Source organism: Chrysemys picta, chromosome 1, assembly GCF_011386835.1.
Source record: "Chrysemys picta bellii isolate R12L10 chromosome 1, ASM1138683v2, whole genome shotgun sequence".
NCBI classification, from domain to species: Eukaryota; Metazoa; Chordata; order Testudines; family Emydidae; genus Chrysemys; species Chrysemys picta.
In genome coordinates, this window is record NC_088791.1 from 323251903 (window position 1) to 323274209 (window position 22307).

Genomic DNA, 22307 nt, shown 5'->3' on the forward strand with positions numbered 1-22307 from the left:
GAGAGTTGCCTTACCAAGTTGGGGGTCAGCCTAACGAGACAATTCAATTAACAGTAGAATACCAAGGGAGGAAAAATCACTTTTGTAGTGGTAATGAGGGTGGCCCATTTCAAACTTCTATTTATTCCCTTCTACTCTGCTGTTGTTGCTTTCAATATCCATTTTGGATGGGCTGTGTTATCATCATAGCAAAGAAAGTATTTTTAAAGTAATAACCTTACTTCATTGATGTTTGTAATGAAGCACTTTACTGGGCCTCTTTCAACACAGTGAGGCTCAAGACTGGCTAATTTCCTGATCTTGGCAGCCTAAGCAGCAAAATTACACCAAATTTAACAGCTGCACTACTGGAGTATTTTACCCCTTACCAAACCACATTAAACTAATATTTTAAGCAAAATGTTTCATTAACGTGGCTGCAAATACATCGTGTATAGGATATATTTTACAAGTACAGAGGAGCTCAGAATGTTTTCTCAGGATGCATGAACAAATTTTGGTATTTTCAAAAATAAAATAAAAGTATACTATATTAGACTTACAAGTCGTCTTCTCTCCTCTTCTACAGCAATCAGTAACCGGGCAAACTCTTTCAGTGACTGGGCTATGAAAAAGAAAGATCAAATTAATATTAATATCAGGCAATTCTGTTAATTTGAATGGAGTAATGATACCTTTTCACAAGTAGATCTACAAAGTGGGAGAGGAAGGGATAAGGTAAAGGCAAGAGCAAGGGAGAGGGCCAAGTATCCTCTTATGCCAAAAGCTAGAATTCTACTCTCTCTATGCCCTGTAAGGGGTTATCTCCAGTAAAGCTTGATTTTGAATCAGACATATGTACAAAACAAAACAGAAGAATCTTTAAAAACACACACAAAAAATCCTGAAATGAGGAAAAATTATTTACAACATAGCAGGAAAGAGAATTCTAAACATGGTTATAAACGGTGGACTCGGGATGATATGTTCACGGAGCTCCAGATGTCCTCCCACGCTGAAAGAGCACAGCAGAATGTGTGGAGGCAGTCAATGTCAGAGTGCAAAAAAGCACAATATGAACGAGAGGAGAGGTGGCGGGATGAATCGCGGGCTGAACAGAGCAAGTGGCAGGCTGAAGATGATAGGTGGTGTCAGCTTGCAGATAGAAGGCAAGAGTCGATGCTCCGGCTGCTGGAGCATCAAACTGATATGCTCCAGCGTATGGTTGAGCTGCAGGAAAGGCAGCAGGAGCAGAGACCGCCGCTACAGCCCCTGTGTAACCAACAGCCCTCCTCCCCAAGTCCCATTGCCTCCTCACCCAGACGCCCAAGAACACGGTGGGGGGGCCTCCGGCCACCCAGTCACTCCACCCCATATGATTGCCCGAGCATCGGAAGGCTCGCCTTCAATAAGTGTTAAAGTTTTAAACTGCAGTGTGTCCTTTTCCTTCCCTCCTCCCCCACCCATCCCAGGCTACCTTAGCAATTATCCCCCTAGTTGTGTGAGGAATTAAGAAAGAATGCATGAATGAGAAGGGGGGAGGGGAGGGTGGGGTGGTTGGTTACAGGGAAGTAGAGTGAACCGGGGGGGAGGGGGGGGAGGCAGAGGGTTCATCAAGGAGAAACAAACAGAAGTTTCACACCATAGCCTGGCCAGTCACAAAACTGGTTTTCAAAGCTTCTCTGATGCGCACCGCGCCCTGCTGTACTCTTCTAACCGCCCTGGTGTCTGGCTGCACGTAATCAGCGGCCAGGCGATTTGCCTCAACCTCCCACCCCGCCATAAATGTCTCCCCCTTACTTTCACAGAGATTGTGGAGCGCACAGCAAGCAGCAATAACAATGGGGATATTGGTTTCGCTGAGGTCTATCCGAATCAGTAAGCTGCGCCAGCGCGCTTTTAAACGTCCAAATGCACATTCCACCACCATTCGGCACTTGCTCAGCCTATAGTTGAACAGGTCCTGACTACTGCCCAGGCTGCCTGTGTACGGCTTCATGAGCCATGGCATTAAGGGGTAGGCTGGATCCCCAAGGATAACAATAGGTATTTCAACATCCCCAACGGTTATTTTCTGGTCCGGGAAGAAAGTCCAGCTTTTGAAACAGACCAGAGTGCCTGAAGACGCGAGCATCATGTACCTTTCCCGGCCATCCCACGTTGATGTTAGTGAAACGTCCCTTGTGATCCACCAGGGCTTGCAGCAGCACTGAAAAGTACCCCTTGCGGTTTATGTACTCGGTGGCTTGGTGCTCCGGTGACAAGATAGGGATATGGGTTCCGTCTATCGCCCCACCACAGTTTGGGAATCCCATTGCAGCAAAGCCATCCACTATGACCTGCACGTTTCCCAGAGCCACTACCCTTGATATCACCAGGTCTTTGATTGCCCTGGCAACTTGGATCACAACAGCCCCCACAGTAGATTTGCCCACTCCAAATTGATTCCCGACTGACCGGTAGCTGTCTGGCATTGCAAGCTTCCACAGGGCTATCGCCACTCACTTCTCAACTGTGAGGGCTGCTCTCATCCTGGTATTCTGGTGCTTCAGAGCAGGGGAAAGCAAATCACAAAGTTCCATGAAAGTGCCCTTACGCATGCGAAAGTTTCGCAGCCACTGGGAATCGTCCCACACCTGCAACACGATGCAGTCCCACCAGTCTGTGCTTGTTTCCCGGGCCCAGAATCGGCGTTCCACAGCATGAACCTGCCCCAGTAACACTATGATTTGCACATTGCTGGGGCCTGTACTTTGTGAGAGGTCTATGGCCATGTCAATTTCCTCATCACTCTCGTCGTTGCGCTGCAATCGCCTCCTCGGCTGGTCCTGGTTTTGCTTTGGCATGTCCTGGCTCTGCATATACTCCATGACAATGCGCGTGGTGTTCATACTGCTCATAATTGCCGCGGTGATCTGAGCGGCCAGTGCTATGGCGTCTGGTCTGAAAAAAGGCGCGAAATTGACAGAGGGAGGGGCGACTGACGACATGGCATACAGGTACAGGGAATTAAAATCAACAAAAGTGGCTGTGCATCAGGGAGAAACACAAACAACTGTTACACAGAATGTCCCCCCAAAAGATTGAACTTAAAACCCTGGGTTAGCAGGCCATTGATTTCACGGAGGGAGGGGGAAGCAAATGAATACAGAACAAATCTGGTCCATCTATTTTTTACATCTTAAGCTGGCAGCAGACGGTGCAGCATGACTGATAGCCATCGGCATCTTCTGGGTGCTTGGCAGAAAATGATGTGCTACGACTGATAGCCATCATTGTCAAGAATCAGATGCCCAGAGTGGAAAGTTTGGTGCAGTATTTCTTAGAGGAATCTGCTGAAGAACTTTCCCGGGTGTCTCTGATTGAACTCACTGAGGAGTACGACGACGACAGATACCAATCGTAATACACAATCTACTGCCAAAAGGCAAGGAGCTGCTGCTGTGTAGCAATGCAGCCCCACGTCTGCCAGCACCCAGATAGCCGATGACGGCTACCAGTCATACTGCACCGTCTACTGCCAAAAGACAATTAGCTGCTGCTGTGTAGCAATGCAGTACCACGTCTGCCGGCACCCAGATGACATATGGTGACGGTGAACTGAGCTGAGCTGAGCGGGCTCCATGCTTGCCGTGGTATGTTGTCTGCACAGGTAACCCAGGTAAAAAGGCGTGACTTGATTGTCTGCCGTTGCTCTGACAGCGGGGGAGGGGCCTGACGACATGTACCCAGAGCCCCCCGCGACACTGTTTTTGCATCATCAGGCATTGGGATCTCAACCCAGAATTCCAATGGGCGGCAGAGACTGCGGGAACTGTGGGATAGCTACCCACAGTGCAACGCTCCGGAAGTCGACGCTAGCTGAGTTAATACACTTAGGTACTGTGGACGCGGTTCGCCGACTTAATGCACTTAGAGCATTTTATGTGGGGACACACACAATCGACTGTATAAAACCAATATCTATAAAACCGGCTTCTATAAATTCGACCTAATTTTGTAGTGTAGACATACCCATAGACTAACAGACATATTGGAGCATAAGCTTTTGTGGGTGAATACTCACTTCGTCAGATGAGTATTCACCCACGAAAGCTGATGCTCCAATACGTCTGTTAGTCTATAAGGTGCCACAAGACTCAAAACAAAAGAAAAATCCTTTGTTCCTTGTATAAACATGCAGAGAACGGGTATTGCACAGGAGCATGGAAAACATTGACTTCCATAGTTTTAACTGAGAGTTCAAACTTAAGTCTGAAAGAAGTCCATGGTTGGATCCATCTATTTATGTTTACAGATTATTATCCTGCTTAAGTTTCTGTCCTGGGGTAGGTGTCCTTTGCAAGGATTCACCTTGCCACAAAAGGAGAGAGAAAGGGTGGAAAGTGTATTTTAAAGGTAACTGCAAGAGGGCTAGGTATATTCAAGGAAAGGTGGAACTACCTCCTCCTACACACACACACACACACACACACACACACACACATACGTCAATGAAAAAAGTGTATTTAATTCCCTGAAAAGTAGAATTACCCATTCTTCTAACCAAAGGTCATTATCAGGAAGTACACTCTGCTGCCAACCTGGCACTACTGGGAATTGTGCATGAGCAATGAAGACAGGATAGGACCCAAATGAGGACATGCTTATAACTACCAAAGGTCAATTAAGTATCTTGACTGAGGAGGGGAAAAAAAGAGATTTATTGTTTGTTTGTTTGTTTTTTCCTCACCAATATTCCACATGAGGATGGACTACAAGCTGTCAGGAACAGTATCCCTGATGAGGCCACAGCAAGCCTGGTGGCTGAGCTTTGTGACTTTGTCCTCACCCACAACCACTTCAGATTTGGGGACAACTTATACCTTCAAGTCAGTGGCACTGCTATGGGTACTCACATGGCCCCACAGTATGCCAACATTTTTATGGCTGACTTAGAACAACGCTTCCTCAGCTCTCGTCCCCTAATGCCCCTCCTCTACTTGCGCTATATTGATGACATCTTCATCATATGGACCCACGGAAAGGAGGCTCTTGAAGAATTCCACCTGGACTTCAACAATTTCCACCCCACCATCAACCTCAGCCTGGACCAGTCCACACAAGAGATCCACTTCCTGGACACTACAGTACAAATAATTGATGGTCACATAAACACCACCCTATACCGGAAACCTACTGACCACTATACGTACCTACATGCCTCCAGCTTCCATCCAAGACACATCACACGATCCATTGTCTACAGCCAAGCCCTAAGATACAACCGAATTTGCTCCAACCCCTCAGACAGAGACAAACACCTACAAGATCTTTATCAAGCATTCGTAAAACTACAATACCCACCTGGGGAAGTGAGGAAACAGATTGACAGAGCAAGACGGGTACCCAGAAATCACCTACTGCAGGACAGGCCCAACAAGGACAATAACAGAATACCACTGGCCATCACATACAGCCCCCAGCTAAAACCTCTCCAGCGCATTATCCACGATCTACAACCTATCCTGGAAAATGATCCCTCACTCTCACAGACCTTGGGAGGCAGGCCAGTCCTCGCTTACAGACAACCCCCCAACCTGAAGCAAATACTCACCAGCAACTACACACCACACCACAGAAACACCAACCCAGGAACCTATCCCTGTAGCAAACCTCGTTGCCTACTCTGTCCCCATATCTACTCTGGCAACAGCATCAGAGGACCCAACCACATCAGCCACACCATCAGGGGCTCATTCACCTGCACATCCACTAATGTCATATATGCCAACATGTGCCAGCAATGCCCCTCTGCCATGTACATTGGCCAAACCGGACAGTCCCTCTGCAAAAGAATAAATGGACACAAATCGGACATCAGGAATGGTAACATACATAAGCCAGTAAGTGAACACTTCAATCTCCCTGGTCATTCTATTACAGATTTAAAAGTCACTATCATTGAACAAAAAAACTTCAGAAACAGACTTCAAAGAGAAACAGCAGAACTGAAATTCATTTGCAAATTCAACACCATTAATCTGGGCTTGAATAGGGACTGGGAGTGGCTGGCTCACTACAGAAGCAGCTTTTCCTCTCCTGGAATTGACACCTCCTCATCTATTATTGGGAGTGGACTACATCCACCCTGATTGAATTGGCCCTGTCAACACTGGTTCTCCACTTGTGAAGTAACTCCCTGCTCTCCATGTGTCAGTATATAATGCCTGCATCTGTAACTTTCACTCTGTGCATCTGAAGAAGTGAGGTTTTTACTCACGAAAGCTTATGCCCAAATAAATCTGTTAGTCTTTAAGGTGCCACCAGACTCCTTGTTGTTTTTGTAGATACAGACTAACACGGCTACCCCCTGATACTTCAATGTAGACTGTACAGTTGGGTAATTCCAGGTAATCTCTTGGTAATAACAAAGTTAAAAAGAAGGTGGTATGAAAGTTAAGCAGCTTGAAATGCCACCTGTTTATTTAGATCATTATAAAGTCTGTTCAGAATTATCAAAAATCAAAAGCTTATTTTGGAGGCAAATGGAAATATGAAAAGCATTAAGCTGTAAAACAGAACAACAAGGGAAACATTCCAATACTTTGGGCAATAGTCTGTCTAGGAAAACGTCCAACTATTGATACTTTTTTTGGCAGGAGACTAGTGTAATCAGAGAAGATACATTTACATCCACTTGTGACACTACTGAGCTAGAAAACAGACATTTTTACACTATGAGTATGTTGTGACTGGAATCTGTGAGAATAGGTCATTTCTATTTTCTGTTTTAAGCAATTGAATCTTTGTCTTTAACTCCTTCCAGATGACTTTACTAGCAGCAATGCATTATTGACTTCCCAAACATTTGTTTACACAACAGTTGGCAAACCTTCAGAGAAGAGATCTTTAGAAAATTATGCTGGACCAGCTGCAGGGTTAATAAAGCAAGGGTTCTGCAAGCAAGTGGTGAGAAAACTTCTAGAAAATCCCTTTTCTTTTGTTTGTATTATTTTCTTGGGGCATAATGGGTCATTAGGGATTTGCCACCACAATTCCATAGATAGCACTGCACAGTCAGGACAGGTATGTAATAGTTGCTGCTGGGCGGGTTATCTTCCTTTGAAGCATCCAGTACTGGCTGCTTCCAAAGATATGATGGTGAACTTGATGGACCAATGGTTTGTCCTAGGATGGCCAAGTCCGAGAATCCAATACTCTCAGAATCTGAAAACAGAGATGAAAGTAACCTGGTCTCTCTTCCTTGCAGTATCTTTTCTAGAGTTTTGTGCAAGTGTAATGAAAGGAAGTATTTGTGCTTTATAATAAATTTAGTAACTAGGAAGAACAACAGTTCCCACGGTCAGTTTGCGGAAGTGCCAATTAAAAATTGTTTTACTTGTAAACTGAGGAGTCAATAAGACATAGAAACATGGAACCCCACAATGCATTTTTGAGAATCATAAGCAAAACTGATCTTTAAGCCTACAGACAAAATTTCCTTTGACTGATCAGGGGATCTCAGGGACACGCATTTGCACACTCTCCAGATCAGCTCTAAAGACTGCTAAGAAAATGACACAAAATAGTCCTACTTGACATTTGGGAAGCCAGCAAGGGGATTTAGACACACAACTTGGTTAAATTCCCTAGTCACCTTTGAAAATATCATCCTTAGTGAATAAAACGATGCTTGTTGAATAATCAACAGCACCATCGCTGAAGTCAATCAATGGGAGCTCTGTGTGGGGAATGACTACAGAACTCTATTCTCTAAACAGTTCTACTTTTTCTCACCCCCTTTCTATCCAAATGTTTTGAAATAATCATTTACCTTTTAGCTCCAATATGCCACTTTACTGGTATACCTCGGTAAACAAATATTTGCAAACTCCCACCAAGCTGCTAACTGATTGTCCACACGGACAATCCTCAAGCTCATCCTCAGTGTCCATCCCTCCTGCTGCTTTGGCTGACCTCATTAGCTTCTCTCTGCTACTGTTTTACCAGCCACTTCTCTCCTGTTACTGCTCCAGCAGTTCAGCTCCTGCACTTCCCTGCCTGACCTATCTCCAACTACCTCTCCAGTTCTTTGTGCCTGCAGCTCAACAACCATCTCTCACCTGCTTTCTGCTGTTTGACAGTCTCTCTTTTCCTCTCACACAGCCCAAAATTTTCCCGTTAAAAAAAAAAAAAAAAAAAAAAGCTAATTGCTAGTAATAGTCTTTAAACTCTTTGTTCCAAACAGACCACATCCATCATGTAATTATTAAAAAAAAGTTGGTACATGCCTTATAACCAGGCAGGCAAAATACTGAGGGTCAGTATTCTCATATTTATATTCCAAACAAGTTAACATAATACCATTTTTTCCCTATAAAACAGACAGGGTGGAACCTTTTTATTCCTGGCACTTCATGTTGAAGTGATTCTCTATCCATTACTAAATAATATCCTATTTTGTTTAAGGACATGAAACACTGTTTGAATTTTATTATATATTCAGGAAACTAAGATGTACTTTATAAAACAGTTAAATTTCTAGTTCAGTCAGCAAGATAAATTGTTTCCACATTATTTCATTGAAATAACTAGTCAGTTTTAACCGCAAGATGATAAGTTACTGTTACCACATGTTAAGATCTTACTTTTGCTCTTTATTTTTATTTTATTTTATTTTAGCTTTGGAGTCACTTTGCCAGTGACAGAATTTATTTCAATTGAATCATATGCAAAACCCATTGTACTGAGCACTCTATGTATCTAAGCATTTAGGGCCAGATCCAAACCCATTAAAGTCAATGAAAGTCTTTCCATTGACTTCAGGCGTCTGGCCCCATATGGCACTCTTCACCCCAGTATGCAAACACCTCATAGAATGACCACCCTCACATTATTAAGGCCCATGACACAACTACAGTTTTAAAATGTGGTCCAGACTATGAAAAAGTTTCAGAATCTCTGATATACAGGGATACATACCTTTTATCAGTTGAGCCTAGGGCATTCAACATACACAAGCAAAATCTTCTGGCTTCCCTATTGCCTGAGTGCATACAGATTCTACACAGAGGGGACAGGTTATGCCTTTGGTAAGAGTGATGAATGCAAATGGGGACCCATTTGGATAATCTTTGAGCCAATATTTCAGAACCTTTGGATCTTTCCGCTAAGGAGAGGAAGAACTTAGGAGACTTTCTGAAGTCCTTAGATCTGTCCAAGAAAAATACCAGCACTCTTCTGACATTTAGCATGTTTAAAATTGCCTCCCTGTTGTCACAATGTGGTTTCGAGGGGGGGGAAAAAACAGAAAATGGATTTGTTTATTCAAATGAAAGCCAGAGGCCACTTTAGGGAGAAACTTGGGATACGGCCTCAGTGTCACTGTGTATTTAAAAAAGACTATGAATGATGGGTGTGTCATCAGGGCTGCTATTTCTCCTATGTGTCTAGCTGAGGTGATGGCACTCAAAAATGCTGTCTTCATGGACAGGTATAAGAGACAGCAAGTTGCCATGGGCTCAAAGGGAGGTCTAGTCAATACTCTGAGAACTAAATTAAGATTGGAGCAGGTGGTCTAACATACAGGCAGAGATTTCCAATGCCCTTAAGGAACCTACGTATCAGTGGGTGAGTGAACACAGAGTATCTGTCTACTTGAAAGTGGAAAGCCATTAGAGCTGCAAGATGTTCCTTAAGGGAGCTGCTAAAGAGTTTGGGATGTACCTAAAGGGAGCTGATAAAGAGTTTTGACTTTTTGTGGTCTAAAATGAGAGGGAGGGAGAAAAATGTTAGGTTTATGTGCCTAGAGCAACACCAAATTTGGAATCGCTTCCATTTCTGCTGGTAAGTACGCTGAGTGGTCAGTTTTCATCTGTGTAGCAACACATCTTTCACTTGTCAGAGCATTCCACTTCTAAATCTTGAAACCAAGAAGTAGTCAAGTCTGGAGATGGAGGATCCACAAGTTGAGGTGAAGGATCTGTCCGTCGTTTTGAGAGAGCAGGTGAGGAATGGGCCAAAGAGGAACCGGAGGACATACTGCCATCTGTGCCAGGTAAGAGAACCAAACTTATCTTGGCCAGGAAGGGGCAATCAAAATGACTCTCTCACTGTCTCCTTGTATTTTCAACAGGACCTTGGATAGCAGAGGAAATGGGGGAAAGGTGTATAAAAGGTCCCTGTGTCAATAGAGTTGCACCCATTGAAATACAGGCTGAATTAGGCTATTCGTTTACGTTACATTTATAATCCTTACAATGAGAGGAATTTTATTTTAAAGTTTCTAATAAAAAAGACCCATTATATTTCATCAAAATAGATTTTCACTTTGAAAAAAAGTCTGGTGAATGAGGTAAGGCCTTTGACTGGGTCAATAAAAATTGCAGCTGTGAATTCCACACAAGTCATAACCTTTTCCTACTAAATCTGCAATGTGCAATGCACATTCCTTATCAGACGAGGCACAAATGAACTGAAGTAAACAAAAAAATAAAAGGATATAAGTAATTTTTACAATAGCAAATGTCTTGGGTCACTGAATAGTACTGATAAGATGAAATTATACCTGAACAAATATTAGTAAAACAGAGGAAGAAAATGTAGAACTCTATTTGTTTACATTAAGATATTTTAAATTATTTTCATTAATCCATCTCCAGAGGTTTTAATTTAGCAGAATAGGTAACTGCATTATTGTTAGGTCATTTTTAGTAAAGCAGAGCAAATAGTTCCTTAATCAGTTTATTTATATCCAGTCAAAGTAGTTAAAAGGTACTAGTTTACGTATTTTGAATAGTTTAACAGTCTACTTTCTATGTAAATACTATTTGAAGAGCTCGTGAGATAACACTTCACGTTATGATGGGAAAGATGTCTGTGAGACAAGTTTTAACATGCAAAAACAATTCTGTATTTATCCTGCTGTTTATTTGTGGCTTCCTTCGTCACAACACGTCTCCAGCTGTTTTCTCTGGAGTTTTCACAAACCCAGCAATAATTTGCTGGAATCTCTCTCTCTTTTTTCAGAGAAATAGCTCAAACTTTTTTTTTTTTAAATCTCTAGTCTTTCATTGAAAAGTGCCTTGTAAGGAAGCAAACTAATGTTAGCAACAGCTACACTGATGAATGATTTGACATCATTTATGCCAAGTGACATTTTTTCTGTAGTCTTTCAGAGTGTGGTCTAGGCTTCTACTCTTTCACAATGGGTTTTGTGGTTCATGTTTTAAAAAAAATCAAAATCATACCTGACCTTAAGAAGCTTTGTTGTATATTCATGTATATGGAGTTCACCTCCTGGAACCAGATGTATACTATTTAAACTACTGTACATACTCTATAAAACACTTTAACCTAGTGTCAAAGTTCAATGTTATTACAATATAAGGCTAATTTAAAGGTAACTGCTATTGAGCTATTTGTTCTCACTAAGTTATATCAATTCAATCCAGATTTCATGTAACCTAGCACTAGCCACACAACTATCTTGTATATGAAAACTAGTGAATTTAAAGATGGAAATTGAAGTTAAATGATGGTTTTCAATATATGGCTAAAGCAGAGTTCCTTATATCGGAATGGAAGGCAGAACAAACAAAAAAATGTTTTACTTGTGGACCTCAGTCTAGACCAGGGGTCGGCAACCTTTGGCATGCAAGCCATCAGGGTAATCTGCTGATGGGCCGTGAGACATTTTGTTTACATTGGCCATCTGCAGACACGGCCCCCCACAGCTCCCAGTGGCTGCAGTTTGCTGTTCCAAGCCAATGGGAGCTGCGGGAAGCGGCGCGGGCCACAGGGATGTGCTGGCCACCGCTTCCTGCAGCTCCCGTTGGCCAGGAACAGCGAACCGTGACCTCCAACTTATCTAATTATTTTCTGAACCCTGTTTGGCAGGCTTCCTGCTTCAGATGTACTTAAACATTTGCTGTCAGTTTTTGTGTCTTTAGTTAGTTTCTCTTCAAATTCTTTCTTGGCCTGTCTTATTATACTTTTAGATTTGACTTGCTCCTTTTCTCCTTTCTATTCCTCTCATTAGGATTTTACTTTTAATTTTTAAAGGATGACTTTTTGCCTGTAACTGCTTCTTTTACACTGTTGCTTAGCCATGGTGACATTTTTTTTTATTTTTGTATTTGGGGTATACATTTAGCTTGAGCCTCTGTCCTGGTGTTTTAAATAGTCTCTTTGCAGTTAGCAGGCATTTCACCCATGTGACCTTCCTTTTAATTTCCATTTCACTAGCTGGAATTGTGTTGGCTGTTGGGTCTGAGCCATTTTGCCAGTAAAGTCAATGAGCTCATATCTTCCTTCCAGCACTAGTCATATCTAGCACAATACATAGTAAATGGCATTAACTAGTCAAGAAGGATCCGGAACTGATGTTCAAGAACCACGCTATACTTTTAAGACCACACCCTGCCACCATTAATTGGGCTAAAATTCCACTAGGGTAATGGGAGTTTGAAGCATGTGAAGTTATATTTATGCCAGTGTAGAACTGAATCTGAATGTAAGACCAGTTGAGGAAACTAACTCTATAATGGTTTTTGATTACTATAGCTTTACTCATATAACAGGAATAAACTCCTATACAGACTCAGGGGGAGGGGAACCTAATGCTAGAAAAGTTAGGGCAGGTCTTCACTACGGGGGGATGAGGGTCGATTTAAGATACACAAATTCAGCTACGCGAATAGCGTAGCTGAATTTGACCTATCGGAGCCGACTTACCCCGCTGTGAGGACGGCGGCAAAATCGACCTCCACGGCTGCCCGTCGACAGCGCTTACTCCCACTTCCGCTGGTGGAGTAAGAGCGTCGATTCGGGAATCGATTGTCGCGTCCCGACGAGACGCGATAGTTCGATCCCCGAGAGATCGATTTCTACCTGCCGATTCAGGCGGGTAGTGTAAACCTAGCCTTAGTCTACTGCTAAAAATGAAAGCAAAGACATTCTGAAGACGTTAGTCCATTTCTTTGAACCAGCTACAGAAACATATCTACAGTTATAAATATTGGCAATTTTTGCAGCCACAAATTCCACATCAAGTAGTTCTTTAGAAGCCACAACATCAAATATAATTTCCCCCAGTCCTTTTGTGGCTTCAGGCTTGGTTATCTGACCTGACAGAAAATGTCACAAAGATACTGACAAGCCACAACAGGCCACTGTCAAGTACAGCTTGGCATAAACAGGCATTAATCTTCTTTCTCAGGTCTTTATAGTCACTAGGAATCACAGATCTTATATTAAAACCACATGGGATTTATAGAATTACCTTTAAAGGTACCTAAAAGATATTTGTTGTCACACAATGTCATCCTAGAGATCAGTTTTGCAATATGCCAAAATATAAATCAAATGCAGACGTCTTCAAATAGTAAATCTGCCATTCACACTGTTCTTGAATATGCTGCCAGATTTGTCTTCATATAAGGTCTCTAATGATTTTCCCCCCTTTTGTTTGTGGGGGAGGCACGAGGGCTTGACACAAGTTGGCCTGGTCGTGATTCATTAACATCTGGTTTTTACTTTTATTAAAAAAGCCTATAAAATCTGTATGTTGTACACTCATTGACAACTTCTAAGGGAGTTATATGCAGGGTTCTTCCCAGGTAGAGCAGCTCGCAGGACTGGGGTTTTAGAATGTAAACTTTGTAGGGTAAAGAATGACTTGCACAAACATTTCACATCCAACCCTGATTAAGGCCTCTGGTCACTACTGTAATGTAATTAAATACAATAATAGTGCAAGATGACAAATCTGCTTTTGTGAAGGAATACATTCATTTTTTAAAACAACAGATCCAACAAATAAGTTTAGACAAAACACATGCCAGTTAAACCTTACTAGTTTCATTTCCTTTTTGTGGGTTGAGAGAGTTTCCCCTGCCACTTCCACAGTAGTTCATCCAGAAGAGGGAGGGAACAAATTAGAAAATATTATGGGATGGTTTAATTTTAGATGATTTTTCCTGCTACTGGTCTCACAGGTGGGTTTTTTGTTTTTGCGGGGCAGGGGTAGAGTGAGAGGAGAAGGTTGCAAGTCAGGCTTCCTCAATTTCCAGGGTAGATTGATTAAAATCAAAATGATTGAAATAACCAATCATCATGATTTAAATCAGCAAGCAGGAAACCTTGCTTTAAATCATTGATTTTAATCATATTTTGCATTTGTACTTTGTTATTGTCCCAAAGAAAAGTTGATTCTCATTGGTTGGTAACCATTAACACATGCTGATTTGCAACTAAATATAGCCTTTACACTAACTTTGTTGCTTTTATGTGTGTACTAACAAGGATTCACTATATCTATTCATATTTATTTAAGCAATTATATAGCTTAACATACATTTATTCCAATTCTTAATGTTTACCTCTTTTTTCTGTTATAACATGGTGAATGATACATTTTTATTTACTAGATGATAACTAATATTTTACTTGTGATTTGTATCTCTTGTATTTGTATCACGCTCTACTGGGATGGAAATTCAAATTAATTAAATATGCACAAAAAACAGCATTTTAATTTTTATTTAACTATCGTAAGTTAAGTATGCTCGATACATAAGAATTTTTTTTATCAAAGTGTGTTTTACATTTAAAACTGACAGATTTATTAAACAAAGGAAGTATTAACTGTAGCTCGTGAATTGTTTCTGTTCACTATGTCCTTCAAGATTTTATAACTAGTAGATCTCATCCTATCACACCTAGTTTTTATTCATAGATTGGAAGAGGAAAACAAGCTTTCATGCTTTTTCAACTCCCAATTGATTTCTTAACTTTGAATGAACTAGCTGAATGAACTGAAATGAAGAAAATATTCTCTCTACTCCTTCAGAAACGGTTATTACTGTCAAAAAGGTGGTTTAGAAATTCAACAAACACTGGTTTCTAATGCTTAGTCAGTGACTGCTATCAGTTCAGTTGTTTGACCGCCTTTGAAATTTGGTAACAAACTTGTAATGTTTAATTTACATCGTTTTAACAGGTTATAATAAATTTAGGCCTTAACATAGATTGTCAATTTCAAATTTAACTTCATTTATTAAAAAATAAACTCTATATTTAATTTACATTAGATTAAATAAAATTAGATTTTTTACTGATTTAAAATAATCTATTTTTATCCATCCTGGGAAAAAAGGAAGAAAAAAATTTCATCTGTGCAATGTCATTGTCTTCTAGGAATTACTCCCAAGATACTGGAGGAAGCAGACTTACTGATCCCTTTTGGGTCTACGATCAACAAGATAATTTTATCTCTGTGTTATACCTAAATTTCAGTTTACAGCTAAAAGATAGGCACTGATACTTTGATTCCACCCCCCTACTCCTGTTTTCCCCCTTTATAATTAGGTCTGAATTCTAACTTTTAACAGAGTAAATTATTTGTAACTTCACAGAGTCTCAGTTTTGTAATTTATATCAAGACAGTTATTCTGGATAGTGTTGATTATGGGTCAGAACTTCTGCTTCTTTCTTCCTCTGTATTTTTAAGCCTATTCCAGACACTAGACTGGCTTATCCTCCATTTGGTTTTCCCTCTTTTGCCTGACATGGGCATGCATACTTTTGAAGTGAGAATCAAAGTAATGCATGTCTATAAGCTAAAAGCCACACATGTATTTTTTATGTATCGTTCTGTGTTTGTATTTATGATAATACTTAGCTATTTAAGGAAGTTAACTACCTGAACCCCCTTACAAAACAATGAAAAGTGCTTCTGCTAGTGAAGGATACCAGCAAAAGTCAAGTTTGAAATGTATAGGTTAATTAGCTTTGGTGATATACTGAACTGCAAAACCGTTAGGAAAGTTTCTGGAAGTGAACAATGGAATACATTTGTAAATCTTCATATCCCCAAACTTTGCACAAGAAATGTATCACAGGATGATATGAGATATGTGACATTTCAAAAGGATTGGTTTGGGTTTTTTTGGTGTAATGAAGAGGTGGTGGTTTAGAGACAGGCTTATAACAGGTAGCAATTTACAACTCAATAAATTAGTACTCCTCCATAACATGTTTAGTGCTGACAGTCTATTTAGTCTTGTACAGGGCACAGAGAAAGGCCTGGTCCCTGCAGACAGGGGTTTACTCCAGTGTTTCCAATCAAAGAATTATCACCTTAACACACTGATATATATAAAGTTTTCTTAATAATGTTGCAGGTTCCTAATAAATCTTCCACATTTTCAAACAATTTGCACCTAGCCCAGAACATGAACTCTCAGTTCCCATAACTAAAGCCAAGAAACTGCCAATTCCACTTCAGAGGTGAAAAATCCTGATCCAGGACAGAGATGTCTAGTAACAAAAAATAATAATTGTTGAAATGAAAAGTCTAATTAGTCATGTACTTCAAAAAATCAGTCATATATAGGGACATATTTAGGTGGTTCTTTTGCAGTTTTCTTTGATACTTGCTACCCTAATCATAACGAAAGATCTATTTAGCTGGTTTTCTAATAATACAGAAAAAAGTTATTTTGCCACTGTACCAGGACTCTGGAAAAATACATTTGCTAATTTAAAACAAAAAGTTTCAAAACAAAACAAGTCCCCTCTTTGCCATGAAAAAGTACAGATAGAAGATGAATGATATCTAGTCTAAAGCCTTCCACAAATTATTACACCAAGAAGGAAGAGAAAACAATTAAAGCAAACAAAATGGAAACTTTAAATTCTAAGGACCACGTTCTGCTCTCAGATGGACCTACGGTTCCTATTATTACTAGAGAGCACAGAATGTAGCCAAAGTATGACCACTGAAACATGTTGGCCATATTTGACTCTTCCCTCTCTCTTTGGTCACACATCCAGGCAGTGTCCAATTCTTGCTGCTCCATCCTAAAAATTTCCCAAAATCCAAGCTCTTCTTTGATTTCATTGAAGTTACTCTGGATTTACAAAATTATAAGTGAAAGCAGAATTTGGCCCTCTGTGTCAAAATGTGGTTCTGCTTGGGATAGGAACTGCATCTTCCATGCATCTATTCTGTATTAACATGTAGGGCTAGAACAGCGGTTCTCAACCGGGGGTCCGTGGCCCGCAGAGGGTCCGTGAGCCCTTTCAAGGGGGCTGCAGGGCCCCGCAGCTGAAGCCCTGATCCCTGGCACCCCCTGTGCGGAGGAAGCCAGGGGAGGCGCAGGGCTGAAGCCCCAATCCCTGGCCAGTGCCCCCCACGGGGCTGAAGCCAGGGGAGACGCGGGGTTGAATCCCAGAGCCCCAAGCCCCGGTGCTCCCTGTGTGGCAGAAGCCCTGAGCCCATGGTGGGCAGTGTTGGGTACATGGAAGGCATTGCCCCTCACCCCAAACTGCAGTGCAAATCAAGGCAGTCCCAGGGGCCAGCTCCACCCCCCCACACACACCTCTTCTCCCCGCCCCCTGGCCAGGTCGGAGGCAAGAAGCCGGAGCTGGGGAGAGCTCAGCAGTGCAGGGCAGCTGCTGCTCTGGCTGGTGCCATGGAGCTGGAAGTCGCAGTGTTCCCTCCTCTCCTGCTCGTGCCCCAGTGAAGCTGCTCCTCATCTCCCAGCCCCTTGTGCTCCCGCAGAGGCAGCCGGTAGGAGCCCCCCGGGTGGGGAGACCCGGTTCCATGGCTGGCAGACCCCTCCGGGAACGGAGACTGCAGGGAGTCCTCTCAGCACACAGCCCCTAATGTCCCTCTCCTTACACCCTGAGTTACGCCCTCCCTGCACGCTGAGCTACCCCCTACCCGCACACAACCGATAGTACCCTTCTCCCTGCACCCTGAGCTACCCTCTCCACCTGCACACAGCCCCTCCCTGCACCCACCCGCACCCCCGTGTGCACACAGCCCCAGCTACCCCGTCCCTGCACCCTGAGCTACCCCCCGCCCACACACAGCCTCTAGCCACCCCCTCCCTGTACTCATAGCCACCCCATGTGCACACAGCCCCAGCTACCCTCTGTCTGCACACAGCCCATAGCTACCCCTCCCTGCACCCTAAGCTGTTTTCAAACTTTTTGAGCTAAGCTCCCCACCTCTGAGTTATAATTTAAATATATCAACTCCCTCCCTGAATCCCACCATGCGGAGCTGGCTCGAGCCCCGCTGACCCCTTCTCCCCACGCTCCCAAACAGAAGTCAAACTATGCCTATGCCCAAAGCCCCTGGCCCTGGAGTCTTTATAGCATGTCGAGGGGGGCCTTTTGAGATAAAAAGGTTGAGAATCCCTGCTCTAAGATGATGAGTGCCTTCAACTCCCACTGATGTTAAAAAAGGAAAGTGGCCCACAGCAATTTAAGTCACTGGAATTTTGGCCCCTTCCCTCCCCACCCCCCACAAATATTTTCATCTTACCAAACTTGCTAAAAAATGTAACTATGACTCTTATGAAATTTCTTTTTGAAAATGTGCTCAGCATCTCAGAGCCACTAGGGAAAGATTCTGATATTGCTTATTATGATCTGTGAAAATCCATTTACCGTAATAGCTTTATTCAGGATTCACACTGGTGTGCTATCAAGGTCTGGCCCAGAAATAAAGGTCTCAGACTTGTCCTGAAAGTAGCAGCCAATACCAGTAAAATTGGGAATTCTTGGCTACAGAAAGTAGTTTAAATGTTTATGATGTCTCAATAGTAACAATTAAAATTAATCATCATAGTCTCAGACAAAGAAATGAGCTTATATATAATACTTTAAGGCAAAACACTTGCTTTTTCACTACAACTTTTCAAAACCGTGTACAAAATGCTATGTGTATTTTATTCTGCATCTTAGTTCTTTAAAAGTCTATTTAATGGCCTGAGCACAAGTTATACAGGCTTTGAGGAAAACTTGCTTACATACTAGCTTATTCAGAAATTTCAGATCTGGAATCTGCCTCTGTCAAACACACTCTTTTGTTTCCAATGCTTTTTTCTCTTTAGATACATAACCATAAATACTAACGCATGCAATCCCATTTAGTTCACACAGAAAAAGTTCTATGTCCCCACTAGAAATAAAGTAGGGTAAATTTAACAGCCACACTCATCTCTACTTGTGTTGATTTTGCAACTCTAAAGAAATGCTTAAGTGCAATGGAGGCCAGAATTGAGACCAATGCCTAGGGTTACCATATTTCCACAATCAAAAAAGAGGATACTGGGGCGGGAGGGAGCCCTGCTCTAGCCCTGCCCCCGCCCTGCCCCCATCCACTCCCTCCCACTTCCCACCCCCTGACTGCCCCCCTCGAACTCCCAACCCACCCCTGCTCCTGACTGCCGGGCGGCGTGCTAAGGCTGCAGGGGATGGGGGGAGCCGGGAAGGGGCTTTGGCTGCTGAGGCCACAATGCGAGCGGCGCTCAGCCGCCCTGTCAGCCGCTTTTCGCTCTTTAAATAGCCAACCGGGGGGAAATCCCAGACATTTTCAGATTTTTAGAAATCCCCCCTAGACAGCTATTTAAAGAGCGAAAAGCCGGACATGTCCGGGGAAATTCGGATGTATGGTAACCCTAGTAAACTGGTTATGCTCTGTTCATACTAAAAATACTAAATCTTATTAACCAAATACATCTACAATATTCCAGCTGTATAGAAAGGTGTTTCTTAAGAGTCCATAAGGATCTTTGCAAGTCAATCAGGACAACCTCTTCCACAGTTTCTTGTTAAAGCATACAATTATTCAAACACCACAAACAAACTTTTAATAGTTAAAATGGTTAGATTGCAGCAGACACATGCTGTATCTTATCATTATATTAACACTGTGAAAATTGTAGGTATTTTGAAAGTAAAGACTTCTACTTGGAAATTAATCCGTTTCCTGTCATGGTTTATGGATTCTCTTGAAGCATATATGTTTTAAATGTATACTGAATAATCAATAAAAAAAGCCAGCTTTAACGTATTACACTTAACAGCCTTTTTGGGATGAACCAGATGAATTTCCAAAATTTATTATCTGTAGAACCCTGCAAATCTGCTGATATACACAGACCACTTTTGCAGATCAGATGTGGATACGGCTCTAATTATTTGTATTACAAGTTCCAATCTAAATCAGGGACCCTATTGCTAGGTGCCATACAAACACATAGTAAGACACAGTCCTTGCCCTCTTTGATTGTAAGCTCTTTGGGGACAAAACAGACACAGAGAGGTGAAGGTACTTGCCCAAGGGAACACAGCAGGTCAGTGGCTAAGACAGGACAAGAACCCAGTTGCCGATTCCGAGTCTCATGCCCTATGGACTAGTCCATGCTGTTTCCCTGAAATTTGATACTTTTGTAACAAAAACTTTGATCAACATTGAACACAACCCACTGAAATCTCTCAAAATCTATTCATCATCCGGTGAGAAACACAAGGACACAATGAGACAAAGAGTCCTGTGGCACCTTATAGATTAACAGACGTATTGGAGCATAAGCTTTCGTGGGTGAATACCCACTTCGTCAGATGAACTGACGAAGTGGGTATTCACCCACGTAAGCTTATGCTCCAATACGTCTGTTCGTCTATAAGGTGCCACAGGACTCTTTGTTGCTTTTTACAGATCCAAACTAACGTGGCTACCCCTCTGATAAGGACACAAACTTACTTCTGAAAAATCCAATGCAGCAGACAGCCTTTGTAGCTGCTAGTTCCTTACCCAAAAGGGATTTCCCCCTTTAGTAGATACTGCCTGTGACTATTACAAACTGTCCCCAATTATTAAGTAATCAGGTGCATACAAGTGACATGTGAAGACTTGTTTGTTGCTGGCTGACTACTAAACAACCAGCCAGGGAAGGTTCTGGAGCAAGGTCACATTACCTGGCTGAGGGATTTCCTTCGGGGGGGTTGGAGGGAGAGAGAGAGAGGATACCTTCAGTTTGCTAATTATTTTTTAAACACACTGCAAACTAATCTGTGAGCCTCACTGCTACATGGTATTGAGAACAAGAATTTGGCAGGATTCAAAAGCATTAGAGGTTTATAGGCAGAATATTCAATAGCACTCAGCATTGGCCTAACTCTGTTCCCATGGAAGTCAACGTAAGTTTGACCACTGCTCCCACTGAAGTCAGTAGTGAAGCTCCCAATGCGGGGAGCTTTTCGAAAATCCCTTTATGATCATCATCATCCAAAGTTACAGTAGCACCAATGATAATGTACACAAGACATAAACCCTCATGCTCCTGGTCATAATCCAACTGTTAAACTGCCTGGGATTAGGAGGAAAATTCCCCTAAAGGCAGTTTTTCCCACAGCTGTCTGCTATAAAGTTTCTTGCTTCTTCCTCTCAAATATCTGGTACTGGGCACCATCTGAAACAAGATACTAGACCATACAGACCACTGCTTTGACCTAGTCTGAGTCCTATGTTTCTATGGCTCTCTGACGGGGTGGAGAAAATGAGAGTGACGACTCCTCATAACCACCAGTCTTCAGAAATCAGGGCATGGAAGCACTATATCCATTTACCTTTAGAAAATAGGGCTGAAGATACACGAGGAAGTGAACCAAGTGGTAGCTTTTGTTATTTAAAAAAAAAAAAAGTCAACCTGTCTTCCCTCCCAATAGGGCCACACACAAAGATATCAGTACAACCATAGGGCTGGAGTAACTTGACTGCATAGCCAATCTGTGACTGCTAGCAGCAAATACCGCCCACGACCGGTGATGGAACACTAGATAGGGAGGGCTCTGAGTTACTACAGAGAATTCCTTCCCAGGGTCTCTGATCATTATGCTTGGTGTCGGGATGGAATTTTCCCCTGGGTCAGATTGGCAGAGACCCTGGGGGTTTTTCGCCTTCCTCTGCAACATTGCAAGTTTAAACTAATGTAAATGGTGACGTTTCTCTAACTAGAAGTCTTTAAATCATGATTTGAGGACTTCAGTAACTCAGCAAGACGTTATGGGTCTATTATAGGAGTGGGTGGGTGAGGTTCTGTGGCCTGCAACGTTCAAGAGGTCAGACTAGATGATCATGATGGTCCCTTCTGACTTTGAAATCTATGAGCCTTTGAGGATAAGGAGTTTAAGTAGAAAACTCATTTTTCCATGTACTTTTTTGGCTGGACAGTTCTGTGAGAGACTCCTGAAGGTGCAGAAGTTGAGTTTCTGGAGATGTGGTACAATCCTTAAAGGGCCTGATTCTGCTTCTATTGAAGCCAATGACTAAACTCCCACTAACTGCAGTGGGACAGGATCATGCCTAAATAGAAGGTCAACCATTATCCTGAATATATCAGATTGCTGCAGAGACAGTATCTACAGCCTGTCACAAGCTAAGCTACTTCGAAAACCACATAAAAAGGGGGCCAGATAAGATCAGAGATTTTTTCTTCTTCTTAAACCCCACAAGCTCTGGGTGGGCACTATATCATGATATATAA

General features: G+C 42.2%; 1 protein-coding gene across 4 annotated transcripts in view; it reads right to left on the minus strand.

Annotated features, from left to right (window-relative positions):
* The window catches only part of ARHGAP42 (Rho GTPase activating protein 42), a 276290-nt gene that overhangs the window by 171933 nt on the left and 82050 nt on the right, over positions 1-22307 (minus strand). For all 4 annotated transcript variants that reach the window (XM_008178638.4, XM_042854667.2, XM_042854683.2 and 1 more), the window contains exon 3: positions 543-604. In XM_008178638.4, the coding sequence (XP_008176860.1) occupies positions 543-604 (62 nt within the window). The remainder of the gene's footprint in view (positions 1-542; positions 605-22307) is intronic.